Raw genomic sequence first — 16,495 nt, 5'->3', positions numbered from 1 at the left:
AATTACAATAAGAAAAGAGTGCCACTTTTATTGATTTAAACATTCTATAACTTCTATATATCATGGAGTGATATTTACAATTAATATCTATATATTATAGCTACTTTTATAAACTTTTAATCAGCTGTAAAACAGTTTCAGTTTAAGTGTTGTTTTCAAGAAATTGCATGCTCAAAATTTTTTTCTCTCACTCCCATTTCTTCTTGTTGCACATTGAAGCTCTACTTGGTACCTTGTGGAGATCCAACCATGCAAAATATGATTTTTTTGCCTTTTTTCAAGTAGACTTAAACTTTTAATCGGGACTGTATCACTACCTAAATTGTACAGTTGCTTATTTTGAAATAAAAAATAAATATGATTTCTCTTTACCTGTGCCCAGTTCATATCTAAACTCTACATGTCCCTTCACCATGGAAATGGCGACGAAATCCTCCACCTTCATTTTTTTCCCACCACAGAAGAACATCAGGCCATCTCTCTGCACTGGCTTGAACTCCAGCTCAACACGCAGGTCATCATGGATGTTGGTCAGAGGAGGATAGGCGATGTATGACTCCTCACCATCAAACAGTGGTGTGGTAACCAGTTCCCCTAGGAGGAAATTAATAAAAAAAAATAAAAAAAACTTAATTTCTTATAGCAGTGTTATAAATAATTATATCTGCATATTACTATGTACCTTACATATTCATCATGACCATTGTAAAAATATGTCATAACAGCTAGATTTTTCTGTTTTTATAAAAGACAAAGCTATATTTCAACTTACCATCCATGCATTTATTCCCAAATTTGCCAAGATGGCAGCGGCAGTCGTAGCCAAGGCCATTCAGGCGGTTGATGCAAGTAGCATCTGGTCCACAGGCCTCTGAAAAAGGTGTGAAAAATTATGATTTTATTTGTTTATAATAATTCCATTAGGAATATTCAGATACTTGGATTCAAATGTGGGGTCAATTAGTGATTCACACCTACCCGAGTGACAGTGGAGAGAAGAGTGGTGCTGACAGTTGCTGCCTGTAAATCCTCTGGGACAGCTGCACTTATACAAACTAGCCTCTGAATCTTCACACATCCCTCCATTCTAATTAAGGATATTACAATTTATTTTACTGGTTATAATAAAATAAAACAGCAAACAAAGAAAGATGTGGATAGATTTAACTGACCTGGCATGGTTTATCTTCGCAGGTAGGACAGTTTGTCACACCAGTAGAGCTGCGGTCAAGGTCTTTAAAGATGATTTCCTCACCCTGGATGAATAGCTGACGAATACAGCCTGCATGGTACCAACACTCAGTAAGGGCAAATCATCAAACATATATACAGAACCTTTCCCCACAATGTAGTTCTGTTATTTAGTAAAGCGTGGGATATCTTACCCACAAAACCAGTCTTAATTCCAGCAGTTTTGGTGAGGAGTGTGTAGTTGGGATAACCACCCACATAAAGCTCCTCATTGAGATCCAGACCCTGGAACTTGCCCTTATTAATAGAAAAAAGACCACATTAACTTGCATTAAAAATGAAGTGCAAATAGCTGATCAGCTGTCTTGCTTTTACACTGAAACTACAGTACCTGTGAGCTGCCATTGATGGGCTCTCCTCCATCTACAACAATATATCCTTGGGTGAGGTTGCGATGCAGCTCAACTGTGTGAAACTCTCCCAGTTTAATAGGGTGCGGGTCACGTATGGTGGCCATGCCAGAGCCCACATCAAACCTAAGATAACAGAGATTTTAAAAATCCATACATCTTCTTAAGGTCACCTGTCCATTTTTAAATTATAGCAATAGTATATATGATGTCTGTGAAGGTTCTCAGTCATCCAGGTCATTGTAGTCAAAGGAGCTTGCAAAGAAAAGCGTCTGGACTTCTTTAAGTTGCTTGAGTTCCCTCCCCAGACACCTTAACGCCCACTCACATCCTGGGCCATCTGACCTCAGGAATTCACATGATAAGGTGGGGCCAGGTTTCACAATGAGCTCACCCAAAACCCTGGCTGATTGGGACCCACACCCAGTTTCACACCTTGGCTCAGGCGATTAGAGGATCATCAGGGGGTCCTTTTGTCCCTCTGTGGGGGGATACTCCCACTAGGTTTAAATCTGGGACTCTCCACCATTTGACCTTAGAACTGAAGAAGCTTCTCAGATGAGAGGTGAAACGTCTTCAAGCAACTTAAAGAAGTCCAGATGCTTTTCTTTGCAAGTATATATGATAACAAATTTAAATTGATTTCAACTGACCGGAATTCCAAGCGGCCACCCACAAGCCCCAGAGAGATAAAGTCAGCTCCTGTAGTCCTTCTCTGGCCATTGTAGAGAATCATACCTGCACAGCAAGAAGACACAACACTAGTACAAAGTTGATTCTAGATAATTTCCCCCACATCTTAATCCTTATCCATCTTAATAAGTCAAAAAAATCGACTAGATTTATTTAAATGATGTTATTACAAGAATATCCTTGTCTCGGTGGTGCATAATTTCTCTTTTTCAGCTGTGCCTTCATTTAATGGCACTGCTTTCAGAGTATTTACACAATATATAAGTGACTTGTTAGGATGGATATTGGTTGCAGTATCATTCACACAGGAAGTGAAAGAATCAATCCAGTGAAAGCTGGATGGTAAAGCAGCATGCTAGGGTGACACGAGTATAAAGCCAACCAAAGCCATGTTACAAACGGTCCTCCTATCGCTGGGCTGCAAAATGGAACCAGTCACATCATAGTAGCATATTCTTCTGTTTTCTTTCTCTACATGCTGAAAATATACATGCTTATATGAGGCTCATGGGGAAATGGGAACATGCAATCTTGCATGTCTACCTTTATTTTTACCGAAAATGGATGATCAACATGTTAAAAGAATAAGGATACTGTAAAACATGTAATTAATTATTATTCATTTGTCATTAATCTGAGGCTGCACTTATATAGTTTTAAGATCTTGTAAAGACCTGATCATTTTTATTAATTCCTGTTATGTAAAAACTTTACCATATTTGATCCTCTAAATATATGAAAGCAAAAAATGTTAATTGTATGGTCAAATTGCTCATGCAGTTTATTTAGTTGTTTTTTTTTTTGCTTTGTTTTTTTGCTACAATTTGCTACCTGATGGGTGGAGCAAAAATCTGTAATGTCACATATAAGTTGCAAAAGATAAAACTGGCAATGATGAAAATTAGAGCCAGATAGATTTCCATCAATGCTGAATTATTTCATGCCCCATTCATTCAAAAGAGACAGTATAATTACTGTACTTGCAAAAGCAGCTTGACTTTAGCTTCAAATGTGCATGTGTAATATTGTTCTTCCTTATACATACAATCATGTGAAGCACAGCTGATTTGTACATAGCTTTGAAGCGGATGAACAAGACTGGGATGTGAAAGCAGACTTGTAAGCTTTTTTAATACTGATCACATCTAATATTACCAAATGTGTTCTTGGAATCATGAATGAAAACTCAGTACAAAAACATTGGCCATGCACCATGTCGAATCTGTTTCACAGCCCCAAAATCAGCTCTGAGCTGGATGCATTATGGGAAAATCTGATGCAGCCAAAAAGCAATACTGCCAACATCAGCCTTGAGTTCCTGAGATTCTCAAGCACTGAGACTCACCGGCGTACAATATGAGACCTTCCCACCACACGGGTGAGATGTGAGAGAGATGGAAGGGACAGGAGACGCAGTGAAATTACACATGAGGAGATATGAAAAATATACTACACAACAATGCGCAAGATTTAACAAAAAAGTAATGCAAACTATACACTATGCAATTAAAGCAGATTTAAGCATGTACATCCTTACCATCGACGTTATCAGGTCTAAAGTTGACCTTAATATTGAAAGCTTTATAAGCATTTTTGATAGTTGGCAGGGTGAGGTACGACGAGGGTTCCTGGGCAAAATATGGCATCACTCTCTCTGGAAAAAAAACAACAAGAAAAAGAATCACATTATAGTTAACGCAGGCTCTTCTTTGGTTCATACTCACAACTATTTACTAATATCTCAACTCCCCACACTAACCATGGACTTCAAGTGTAGTAAAGGACTCCACTTTGCCCTGCTTGTTTGAGGCTGTACAGACGTATGTGCCAGAATCCTCATGGGTGACCCGAGGAACTGTCAGCACGTTGGCTTCTTGGAAACACTTAGCAGGAAGCTCCCTATCAAGCTAGATAAACAAAAAGAAAAAACAGATTTGTACATAAAACACACTATCCACATATTTTTTAAATAAGGTTTTACCAAAGAGAGACTTTAGCCTCAATAATCTATCTTAACAATGTCTGCTAGGCTACCTTAGACCATTTGATATCAGGAACAGGATATCCTGAGGCCACACAAGGCAAGACTGCATCTGACCCAACCGCCACCTCCTTCATTTTTGGCAGAGCAGCAATTTGAGGAAGGGCTGTGCAAACAAGTTAGGAATTGAAATGATGATGAGTGGGAGCTTAAGTCATTAATATGTTTAAAAGTGCAAGCATCTGCCTATGTGATGAAAGGGAAAAATGTCCCATTATTAACTCACACTGGACATTCAGGACCACTTGCGACTGTACTGAGCCCACGTCATTGGTGGCTGTGCAGCGGTACTGGCCAGCGTCGGCCTCTGTCACCTGTTCAATCTTCAGCATGCCACCCTTCACTACAATGTGAGGTGGCAGAGACCCGCCGACTTTGCTCCACTTTACTGTGGGCTCTGGGTCACCAACAGCCTGGCATTCAAACTCCACAGAGTTCCCAATCATAACTGTCTGCACTGAGGTACGCACATTGATCATGACCTTTGGCAAGGCTGTGGAAAAAATAAATAACAAAGATGAATAAGGTTGGAACTGGTTTGGATAAAGCAGTGTATAGATTAGCGTATACACAAAGGACGTAGCAGACCTTGGATTGTCAAACGAGCAGTGTCCTGTGCTTGACCATACACGCTGCTAGCTCGGCAGATATAAACACCTTCATTGCTTTGCTCTAGGTTTTCAATCCTGCAGGAAAAGGTGATTGGAAAAAAGTTTGAACACATATTATAGAACATTTAAGGGACTTAATTATTTTCCTTTTGCTTCTATAGACCTCAGTTGTTGTAGAAAAAAACATTACAAACATATCAACAAACTACACCGTCGTGCCGGAGAGTGTATTTATCACAGTGAACAAAGGCTCTGCAGTTTACAACACAAGCACATATAAACACAAGCACACCAAATCCACGTCTGAACATAGTCCCCATAAATTCATCATATTTTTCCTTGATATGCAGTTTTCATAATCTGCCCTTTAAAATTAAAATCACATAACTGTAACTTGTTTTAAAAATGTTCAGTAGGAACAAATTTACCTTAACAGAGACAATATAGAAAACTCAAAATGCATTAAGAGATTGATTCATGTGTTGACTGAATTGATGCACATTTGTTGACTTGACAAAAGCCAAAGTACACAATATCACCTCACCTTTAGGTAGATCTTTTGAGTTTATTATGTTTAATTTGTTTTGGGAAGACTAAGATGAGAAGACTTAACTTTCAGGACACACAAACATCCACATACTGACACTTTTTTAATTATGACTTCTTTTCCATTTTCATGAATCCAAAACGAATTACCTGAGCACTCCATCCTTGATGTGGCTGTTTGGTGGCAGGGCTCCTCCTTCCTTTAGCCACTCAATCTTGGTTTCTACACCACCTGCTGCTGAACAGGTGAACTCCACAGCACTGCCCTGGGCTTTTACTTCAACCTGTGGTGCTACACGCACTGCCAACGGAGCTACAAAAAGGAAAGAAGACTGTGATCTAAGTTTTGCTGTGACACAGCACATAACGGTTACAAGAAGAAATTTTCACAAGAAGAAATATGAGTGGTATTTATTTTAGACTACTGGCCTAACTCACATCTGACTGTGACTTTTGCAATCACTTCACTGTTGCCCACTTTGTTGCTGGCCACACACTTGTAGCTTCCAGCATCCTCAGAGGTAGCTAGGTTTATCTGGAGGTCCCCTTCCCTAACCTCAGCCCTTGGCGAGAGGTTTCCATCAAGCTTGGTCCAAGTATAGGTCAAAGGAGCAGTTCCATGGGCCAGGCATTGCAACCTGATCACCTCCCCAACTCGCACAGCCACATCATTAGGCACAGAGGTGGCATACGGAGGAGCTAGAGACAAGAGAGGAAAAACTCAGTAGATTAACTATGGACTGCAAAACTACTTTAAATCCAGAGTAGTACACGCATACCCAGACAGACTCTGAAAAGTGACTACAGAAGCAACAGTGGAAATACAGACACTCACTCTCTACATCTAACGTAATGGTGACTTTAGTGGTGCCCATGTTGTTGGTGGCACTGCAAATGTACTCTCCAGAGTCTTGTCTGCCAACATTTTGCAACACCAAGCTGTTGTTCACAAGCATGTGCCGCCAAGGCAGAGGGGACCGCAGCTTGGTCCACCTGATTTCTGGGGCAGGGAAACCTACCAAAAGACAAAGCAGGGAAATAAATTTTCAGCTCGGCTTGAAATGGACACTTTCAAACTGTTTACTTCTTGCAGTATTCACTTAAAATGAAGCTGATTTTACAGGTTTTACCTTTTTGTAGTATTATAACATAAAAACTGTCAAAGTGTATTTATAAAAAGGTTTCAGATGAATTCAAAATAACTTCTCTGCAGGCATTACCGTGGGCTTCACAGTGCAGTGTTGCAGTCTGACCTTCCACTACAATCATAAGCGGTTCAGGAACAAAGGCCCTGGGCACTGTAGGCAACTGGGATCCTCCCTCGACAATTACTTCCACCCTGGTCTCAGTAGTACCTTCATTGTTTCGAGCTGCGCACACATATGTGCCACTGTCTTCTGGACGAGCTGCTAGTATCTGAAAAAAGGACATAATTAAAAGAGATAATATTAAAATAAACAGACAAGCACTGACTTGGAAGCTGGGCCTTTAACTAGGAAAACAGGTAGAAATTTGGATTGTTTTGAAAATTTTGACAGTGGTCTAAGAATATCAGTACCTGCATGACTGCGTTGGACTCCATGAGCACAGGACTGCTCAGCACTACCTTGCGGTTGTTGTCAAGCCTGTGCCATGAAACCGAGGGGCGGGGCTCTCCTGAAGCTTGGCATTCCAGGTTAATGGGCTCACCCACCCTAATCTGCACAGGCCCGACAGGGGTTACGGTGGCCACAGGAGCCTCTGAAGGCACATACGCACAATGTTGGTATGGAGTGCTGATATTTAAGCAGCCACTAGAGGGAACCATCGTGCAAACCAGTTGGATTAAAGTGCTGAATGACATGCATGCAGCTTACCCTTAACAATCAAAGACACTATGGTGTGCGTGATGCCGAATGGGTTGCTTGCCACACAGCGATAGGCACCATGGTTGATGGTGCGTGCATTGGTAATGGTAATAACAGAACCATCAGAGCTAACTTTGACATTGTCTGCAGAACACAGTGGCAAATGAAACATTAAATTAGCTTTAAAAACTGAAGAAGACATTAAAAAAAAAATGTACTCAGCCTACAAAATCAGCAGTAGTGATCTCTTTTATTCACTGGTACAAAGAGGTATCTAATTACTTCTTTAAGACAGACTCTAAGAAGTGTGAACCTCTTTGGCGGTGTGGGGTTTGAAAGAAGTAAAACTTCAGTGGAAAGGAGAGTGCTAATGAAAACTCATTTAGAATTTCTCTTTCAGGTTGGGGTGCTGTCTGAACATTTTCTACTTTTGTTTAGCAGAAAATACTTTGTATTAGTCATGTTTTTAATACTAGAAATGCTCTGTGTGATTTAGGCTAAGAAGCTGCTTGACGAGAGCGTGGAGGCTGAAATACACAGAAGCTTTGAATTCAATGTCCCACCTTTGAGCAATCTGACATAATATGGACATTATACTTGTGAACTTTCAGGTTAAAGATTTTTTATTGTCCAATTTAACTGAGGTGGACATGTGGTAACATTTAGAAAGGTTCAGAACTATAGTAAATGTGTAAAAAAAACACTGGTTTTTATCCTTAAATCTCAGAAAACTCTCGAAAACATTCAAATATGTTTTTCTAGCCCCCAAGTAAACCCTTGGTTTCACTCTAAAAGCTTTCACTCTAGAAAATATGAATATTTATTGATCATATTTATAAGCAAGTATCAATTTGTTATTACAATAAAAAGGACGCTTTCTGAAAAGCTCCCTGAATGGAGTTTAAAATTAGTGATTAAACATAGAATATAATATGGAGGGTGAACTGCAGCTCTAACTGATTGTAAATAATTATGTCATAAAATCAGAAGTCATTAAGAAGGTTTTGTTCTTTAAAGGCGGTTTGAGCACAGTAATTACCTGGCAGTGGCTTGTTACTGGCCAGTTTCCACTCCAGTCTAACAGGCTGGGCTCCACTGTACACATTGCATTTGAAGCTGGCTGACTCCCCTACACGCACTGCAGCGCTGTGGGGTTCAATGGCAATGATTGGGCTCTGCTGGCCTGCAGCAGAAAGCAGTGGTTTTGACTCTGGACAAAATCTCTTTGAACAATCTCATTCATTTAACTGATATACTAGCCACAAAAACATGAAGCAACAGATTCAGCATGGTGATGGGTTACACTGGCAGCTGGGAAAGTAACTCAAACATCACTGAAGTCAAGGAAGAAGTGATTGAGGATGAGATCATGGGATAGTTGCAGGGAAAATAATTCAATCTGAGGTCACACTGGGCAACGCTGGAAAATGGAAAAGTTCATTCATGAAGTGAAGCAGTGAGAACAACACCTTCCCATGTAATGGCCTGTTTCGCCCAGCTGCTGACGGATGCTGGCAAATAAAAATCCCTGGTACTGTCAATCTCAAGCATGGTGAACACAGTGAGCTTAAACAATGTGAAAAAACCCAATGGGCTCTTAGATTACTCGAGTCTGTCAGTCAGTCTTTATAACAGAACATTGAAAACAATCAAATATTTAAACTGAGTCATTTTACTATTTCATAAAAAATAGTAGATAATTTGAATATAGTGGCAGCAGAAAAAAAAAAAAAAAAAAAGACTGGGCAAAGAAGACTGGAAAATTAAGTGTTACCAAAAAATAAAAAATAAACAGCTGGAAGAAAATGTTGCAACTAATTTGGTTAATTAGCAACAGGTCACTAACACGAGTGGGTCTAAAAAGAGCACCTTTTCATAGATTCTGCGATGCCAGTCTGCAGAAAAATTATTTGAGCAATTTCAGAATAATGTTCCTCAACGTACAATTTTGAATTCTGAATGTCTCATATTATGGAGGTGCATTCGTGCCAATAGAATGGGCAGCTTGCACATCTGGAAAGGCACCATCAATGCTGAAAGATCCATACAGGTTTTAGAACATGTACTCCCGTATGACATCTTTTTCAGGGAAGGCCTTGCATATTTCAGCAAGACAACGCAAAACCGTGTACTTCATCTACTACAGGGTCATGGTTTCCTAGTAGAAGGATCCGGATGCTACACACCATGAAATAAAAAATACAACAATGTGTTTCTGCCATCAAATTCTAAATAAGCTAATACTTTTCTCAAAAAGGTACATTTTCTCAGTTTAAACATTTGATATGTTTTCTGTGTTCTGTTGTGAATAAAAAATCGGTTTATGGGATCTGACATTTCACACAGTGTCCCAACTCTTTTGAAATTGGGCTTGTACTACCTGAATGAGGCTCTCAGTGCCACACAAACTTACGTGAAGAAGACGAAGTAACAGACACAGAGACAGAGGCCTGATGGACATGAGATCCAGAGCCGCCGGGGTTTCCTTGTACTCGACAGATATACTCTCCTGAGTCGTCTGCAGTAGCTGACAGGATTTGTAGCTGACTGCCCACAACCTGCACAAAGGAATCGAGTTGCCTCAACTGAACATGCAAGATGAAATTACCACCTTACATTTACTACTGGAAAAAAAATCAATACACTAATGAGCAAAACATTATACCCACTCACTAATGAAGCCAATATAATTGATTATTATGTCTCAACGTTACACGTTAAGCTCAGGAATATATTCACACAAGTTACGGGAAATTTAATGATAGTTACTAACATAAAGTATGCTGTTGTATATAGGGCTGCAAATTCACAGACCAGGGACTGAACTACATTTTAAGCAATTGATGGAAGCCAGCTGATTCCCTTCTCTTTGAAATCGTGTGAACAGCTAACATTTACCAGGGGAAGCAATGCCACCAAGATGCACTGTGGGAATGATGAACCCTACAGCTAATTTCCCCAGATGAAACTCAAACTGAGCATCTGTGAGCTGCTGTGGAACAACAAGTCTGTCATCACATTGAAACTTAGGGGAGTTAAAGGATTTGCAGTTTATATCTTGTTGCCAGATACCACAAGGCCTGAAAAGTCGATTACTTGGTGGTTCGCAGCTGTTTTGACAGATGTGTCCATCTAGATTATTTCGTGTGACATGCTTAGTTTTGGAGATATATTTTTTGGAAATGTCAGCCTTTTCTTGAACTAGATGACACAACTTTCTGGTGGTCAAAGCATTAAAAAAAAGTCAGCAGTAATGTCTCGTTCCAAATCTTAAAAGTTTTTCTTACTATTTACTGTTTTTACAAAGTTCTTTTGTCTGAAATACATGCTAACTGTGCATGCATTACTAAGGATTATATATTACTATTGCTATATCTGACATAAAAATGCTGACAAAACTGATATAATGGATAGGCACAAGAGTAGGTTGTGCATACACTGGACTTCGGCGAGAACCGCGATCCTTGTGATTGTATAGTATGTACTGTATGTATGTTGAGTGAGTCTAAGTCAAAGAACCAAATTTATGTGCAGTCTGGAAAAGATAAAGGTTATATAGATTATTTTCCCTTGCTAGCATATAAGATATCTTTTATTAAATGGAGGAACAATGACGCACAATGTGTGATTACCTGGTGATTGGCAGAGAGGTGTCCACTAGCCTTAGTCCAGATGACAGGGGGAGGAGGATTTCCTGGCGCAAAACAGTTGAGCTCCAGATTGTGGCCTATTTGGACATCAGCTATGGATGGTTGGATGCTCACCACATTATAGCTATGATCAGCTGCATGGCACAAACATAAATAGTTAAGCTGCACGATGTTTTTATCTGTCAGAGTATTTATAGTAAAACACAATAAAATGAAATTAAAATTGAAAGTTGTGTCTGAGACACTGATGACTTTAGTTTGACTGCCATGCTGTCTTACCTTTGTGCACACTGACTTTAATGGGAGCGCTATTTGAGCCAATGCTGTTGCTGCCGACACACATGTAAGTACCCGAGTCGGCCACTTTGATATCAGGGATGAACAGAGTACCGATGTCGGTGCGGTCATTACGAGCCTGGAGAGGACATACAAAAATGAGACAAACTTAGAAACTACATTACCATTCTTTTGTGAAACAATACAAAACAAGCATTATTTGACTTATGTTTGCCTCATATTTGACAAAGATAAATCATAAACTGACAGAGCACATTACTTACCTGTGTCCCTTGAAACAGCACAAATATAACATTGCTGATTGAGTCACATTACTAGCTAAAAGCAACACAAAAGCACTATAGCATAGGTCTTAAAGACGAGACAAGAGCTGTTATTACTCTAGTTTGTACAGTTGTTTAGGAATTTGGTGACACTGTCCATCGTACATGGAAGTGTAAAAAGTAGTGCCAGCTTTACTACGATGTTATGATTTGTTAATAGTCCACGATCAGTGATAATTACAGCACTGTGCACTCATCTTGAGGACTTTTCTTTATATTTTGTTCCCAAGCTTCCAGCAGCCTTCTTGATTTTTTAGGTGGTCTCTTCTCCATTTTCTCTTATGAAGGTCTTTCAAAATTCTTTGAACATTGGCTGTTTTTTAAATCCTTTTGGACCATTTGCAAAGGAAGGATTTTTGTTTTTTAAGCCACGTACCACTTACCGGGCCTAAAAAAGTATCTAGAACAAATAAACATTATCTGTTTAGGAACAGATGCTGCAAACCGCTTCAAGAATTTACAAAGAAATGTTGCTTAAGAGCAACATTTTTTGTGTTGAATCATAAGCACAGACTCAACAGGTATTATTGTTCAGTCCCAATTCCCAATTATTGACTTTGAAGCTGGTTTAAAATTGAACAAACTCTGTTTTTGCCTTACATAATGTACCTCGATTTACATTTGCACGTTTCAATAAATCACTGCACCTATTTTCAACTTTCCTAGCAAAATATAAAGAAATTTGGGGTGACTCAAAACTTTTTGCACAGTACTGTAAATTTACTACAGCTAACAGTTGTTGATCACCAAAATAATGAAAAAATTACGACATTTAGAGAAGACAGGTTGTGACAGTTAGCATTTTAAAACAGGTCTAAACTTTATATCCACCATCAAATACCTTAAAACAATTTCACCACATATTTATGAGCTCCCGAGACTTTTCGGCTAGCAACTTGACTTGTTTGTACTCTACTCCACATGGCAGTCAGATGCCCAGCAAAGCTGAAAATGAGCTTGTATTAAGTTTGGAAACACCTTAGATGGGAGGAGAAACAGAAAGGGGTTGGTCTGGGGAGGGATTACTGTATCCGGGGGGTGTCAGGGCATCCATGGACAAAGCTGCTTAGCTTCGGACCATTCAACCGTGAGGGAGGCTAAACCGAGCAGTGGCTGAGGCGGGCTGTGGCGGGCTGTGGCTCAATGTGTGTCTGAACCCATTGACAAGTTTTCAAAGCAAGCTGTTTGCTAGAGCATACAGAATTTCTGCGTGGTCGCACGGCAGAGCCCGGCTCCCCCTGGGAAAGGCTGACACAACGCAGTGGCTCTCTGAGGCAGAACTAAACAGGCCCCGAAGCCCTTGTCAAGCCGAGGAGGGCCGGTCAGAATCCAGACTAACACAAAACCCTCTGGGCAGGGGGGCAGAGGGCTACGCCTGGCATAGAGAAAAATATGTCTGAAATACCTACAGTACCTACTGTATACTTAGTGCTGTTAATACACTCAATGGAATGATGGGGGTCAACTGGGTGCTGAGAACCCAAACATTTGAGGGATGGTATGATATGGACAGCACAAAAACAGGACACCATGGAATGGCTTTATTATTACAACATAATTTAAAAACAGGTACTGCATGCGAGTACACTAAGAAGTCAACCGGGCCAAGCTAGTTGGTTTTAATGTATTTGGCACCAATGCCACAATGACTTAGTGAGCAGCTGTGACAAATTAACATAATTTACAAGGTGTGAATCAAGGACACGTTTGATCATGCACTTAGTCGACAATGTGTGAAGACGAGGTCAGTAGAGGACAATGGATGTGAACTATGAGACAAAACAGACAGACGGTGGACAGATGGACAGACCTGCAGGTCCTCAATACGTCTCTGTAACACATCGAGACTGTTGCTTTTAAACTGATGGAAACCATGAGAGGGAATAGCCTGAGCAAATGTCAGAACAGGGTAGGACAAAAAAAAAAAGAAGAGGAGGAGACAAACAGAAGGGAGGGAAAAATAAAGTTAAGAGGTCAAAATGCTGAAACAGCCATAAACACTCTGATTACCATCGGCACTGGACTTACCTTGAGGTTTTAGATAGAGATAATACAGAAAGGAATATAAATGCGGTTACAGTTTTTAATTAAATGCTGTTCTTTCAGGCATCGGAAAGATGGATATAGCTCACCTGAGGGGGGATTTGTCCTCCATTTTTCAGCCAGGTGAGCTTCGGGGTGGGTGATCCCGATGCTCTGCAGTACAACCTCAATGTGTCACCTTCTTGGACTTCTGTATTTTGAGGACTGACTTGGACTTGAGGTAGGTTGCCTAGACCGCTAGGGTTAGAGTCTAACCAAAGAATGCAACATGACATATTGTGATCACAGGAAACTGGAATCATCTGTTAACTTAGAAAACCACTCTATTCCTAAACCTGAACATTGCATTTTGTCCCCAGATAGTTGTGAGTCCTCAAAATCTTTCTGTGGAAACATAAAATAAAAATGCATACACACTTAAACACAGTGCATACTTTGGACAAGGAGAGAAACCCGCGCTGTGTGCTCGCCATGCGTGTTTAGGGCCTTGCAGGTGTAGTCTCCCTCATCAGCCACGTCCACTGACGTGAAGGTCAGTATGCCACCTCGTATCACTGCTCTCGGACTCATTCGGTTACCTGGACCTCCTGTAGGGATCACACAATTACACTAATGTCACTAATGACAAAATCAAAGCAGTGGGGGTAAGTTTTGTAGGTTTCTTTTGCTGGACTAGATTTCCTAGAGACAAACACAACATAGCGGAATCTGGTCTTTCTACTTAAATAACTAGAAATAGCTCAATAAACCCTGCATTAAATAGATTAAGAAGGAAATCCAACTTATCATACCAATCCATTCGATGGCAGGGGTTGGGTTTCCAGTTACTGTGCAGTGGAACTCTGCCCTCTGGCCTTGATAGACGTTCAGCACTGAGGGAGTTACAGTGGCCAGAGGCCGGGCCCCCTCTGCAGCTACAGAAGGACACAATTCAGTCAAGCACAGCTCTAAAATCTCGCCAGACCTAACATGGAGAAACAGACCTTCTAAATGAATCAGGAATTTTTGTCAGGAGACTACAGCCTCTGCTTGACCATCAGGCTATTTTATTACAAACTGTGAAAATGTTTTTACATGTAAGGGACCGATCAGACTGATCAGACTTAGAGAGAAAGTGATGGCCTGTGCCTCAACCCACTTGGCAGCCTAAATCCCCAGTGCAGACAAAACAGATGAGATGTGGCATGCAGTCCTTGGCAGGGCCTCTGGGTATATTGCTGTCTACGCCAGTTTGGCTAGCTTCTGGACTGTGTATTCGATCCCAGGGAAGCAGACCAAAAGAAAGGGCTCTTTCAGTCGGATGGGAGGAGGATATGTACTGTAGGCTGAAAACTGGGATTTTTGAAGCCTTGGCTAATCTTTGACTCTCTGACCCCAGTGACACGAACACTCCAGGGCGTTCACTGTGGGACATGAGGCAGGCATGACAGTCTGAACACTGGCTTAGCATCTATGAACTGATTTGATTATGACTATAGATGTGTTTTATTATTTGTATATGTTATGTTTTGTAAATGTCACGTCACAGCAAGAAGGCCGTGGGTATGAATCCTCCGTGTGACCTTTCTATGTGAAGTTTGCATATTCTCCTCATGCTTGCCTGGGTTCTCTCTCGATTCCTCCCACAGTCCAAAGACATGAGGTTAGGCTAACTGGTGATTCTAAATTGTCTGAAGGCGTGAATGTGAATGGTTGTCTGTCTCTATGTGTTGGCCCACTGACAGACTGGTGACGTGTCTGTCACAGGGCAGACATGGTTGCCCCCCACCCACACATACCTGGATTGGATAAGTGGAACAAAACGGATGGATGGATGTAAATGTCTATGGTAGAATCAGTGCAACATGCAATAACACTTAAAATACCAAAAAAAGGAAGAAAACCCACAAAAAAACTACTTCTCACATTATTAACATGGAATCTGTCTTAGCAGTTAGCTTTGGTTTTATCTGCCCAATTTTTGAGATATAACTCTTCTCATCTTTTTTACTCTGGTTATACTGTATTACAGTAAAGGTATTTCATTTGCTATTCAAAAAGACTAGCAATATCAGTAGTTTCATTACTTTGTACTATTTTTTAACTAAATGCCAAGAAACATGTTAACCTGCACGTGTTTAGGAAATATATTGAATAATTTGCTAATTATCACATTTTAAGAAGAGCTCAAAAAGATCGGATGTTTTTATTTAACAAGTTTTAGGGCTATAAAAAAAATACCTGACACTCTCGGCCTGATGATGGTGCTATGTGAAAGGTTTACTGGTGTTGTGAAAGGATGTGAATATGTGTAGTGCTGCATATTTCATGGCAATCCATAAAGAAGTTGTTAAGGAATTTTATTCAAAAAAACATAAACTGAGCACTGAGTGAGTCTGGAAAATAGTCATGGGAATAAGAGTTATTCTCTGGGTACCACAGATATTATATGGAAATCCATTCTGTTACTTGTTCAGCTAATTCACCTGTGGCCACTGCAGAAAACAACTATCCATAGCTACACTAGAATTAAGATACTGCTTTAAGAAACAAATATTTTCTTCATACACTGTTTGATTGTACGAAGCCGCTGCAGTATAGTTTAGCCTAAACACTCACGGTGTTACTTAAAGTACACTTCCATCTGAGTATCTCTTCACACAAATGGAAGTGTGGACTCCAGTCTGCTATGCACATTTAGCTATGATGCAATGGGGTTGTGATGAGATGTATTAAGCACAGTATGATGTTTGAAGCCCAGATGACAGTATAAAAAAGTTTAGCATGATTCCTGAAACGATAGAGGAAAGTGAAGAGGAAAAGAAGCTAAGAATGAAGTGACATTTCCTATATGACATTCTGTC

General features: G+C 40.2%; 1 protein-coding gene across 18 annotated transcripts in view; it reads right to left on the bottom strand.

Moving 5' to 3' along the window:
* Positions 1-16,495, bottom strand: part of hspg2 (heparan sulfate proteoglycan 2) — a 105,406-nt gene that overhangs the window by 17,818 nt on the left and 71,093 nt on the right. For 14 of the 18 annotated variants that reach the window (XM_085145335.1, XM_085145336.1, XM_085145348.1 and 11 more), the window contains 27 exons: positions 14,444-14,566; positions 14,087-14,239; positions 13,742-13,902; positions 13,420-13,497; positions 11,269-11,404; positions 10,972-11,123; positions 9,753-9,897; positions 8,379-8,522; positions 7,349-7,483; positions 7,051-7,232; positions 6,713-6,908; positions 6,328-6,507; positions 5,931-6,191; positions 5,643-5,805; positions 4,924-5,021; positions 4,562-4,828; positions 4,329-4,441; positions 4,054-4,201; positions 3,832-3,948; positions 3,640-3,657; positions 2,255-2,339; positions 1,583-1,727; positions 1,386-1,488; positions 1,173-1,282; positions 979-1,087; positions 773-871; positions 373-594 (listed from right to left, as the gene is read on the bottom strand). In XM_085145335.1, coding sequence (XP_085001461.1) covers positions 373-594; positions 773-871; positions 979-1,087; positions 1,173-1,282; positions 1,386-1,488; positions 1,583-1,727; positions 2,255-2,339; positions 3,640-3,657; positions 3,832-3,948; positions 4,054-4,201; positions 4,329-4,441; positions 4,562-4,828; positions 4,924-5,021; positions 5,643-5,805; positions 5,931-6,191; positions 6,328-6,507; positions 6,713-6,908; positions 7,051-7,232; positions 7,349-7,483; positions 8,379-8,522; positions 9,753-9,897; positions 10,972-11,123; positions 11,269-11,404; positions 13,420-13,497; positions 13,742-13,902; positions 14,087-14,239; positions 14,444-14,566 — 3,843 coding nt within the window. The remainder of the gene's footprint in view (positions 1-372; positions 595-772; positions 872-978; positions 1,088-1,172; positions 1,283-1,385; positions 1,489-1,582; positions 1,728-2,254; positions 2,340-3,639; positions 3,658-3,831; positions 3,949-4,053; positions 4,202-4,328; positions 4,442-4,561; positions 4,829-4,923; positions 5,022-5,642; positions 5,806-5,930; positions 6,192-6,327; positions 6,508-6,712; positions 6,909-7,050; positions 7,233-7,348; positions 7,484-8,378; positions 8,523-9,752; positions 9,898-10,971; positions 11,124-11,268; positions 11,405-13,419; positions 13,498-13,741; positions 13,903-14,086; positions 14,240-14,443; positions 14,567-16,495) is intronic. The other 4 variants (XM_085145337.1, XM_085145344.1, XM_085145353.1 and 1 more) reach the window with 2 other exon arrangements.

Source organism: Neolamprologus multifasciatus, chromosome 20 (assembly GCF_963576455.1).
Source record: "Neolamprologus multifasciatus chromosome 20, fNeoMul1.2, whole genome shotgun sequence".
Classification (NCBI taxonomy): Eukaryota; Metazoa; Chordata; class Actinopteri; order Cichliformes; family Cichlidae; genus Neolamprologus; species Neolamprologus multifasciatus.
Note: the sequence above shows the minus strand (reverse complement) of the source record. Positions and strands in the feature narration are given on the sequence as shown.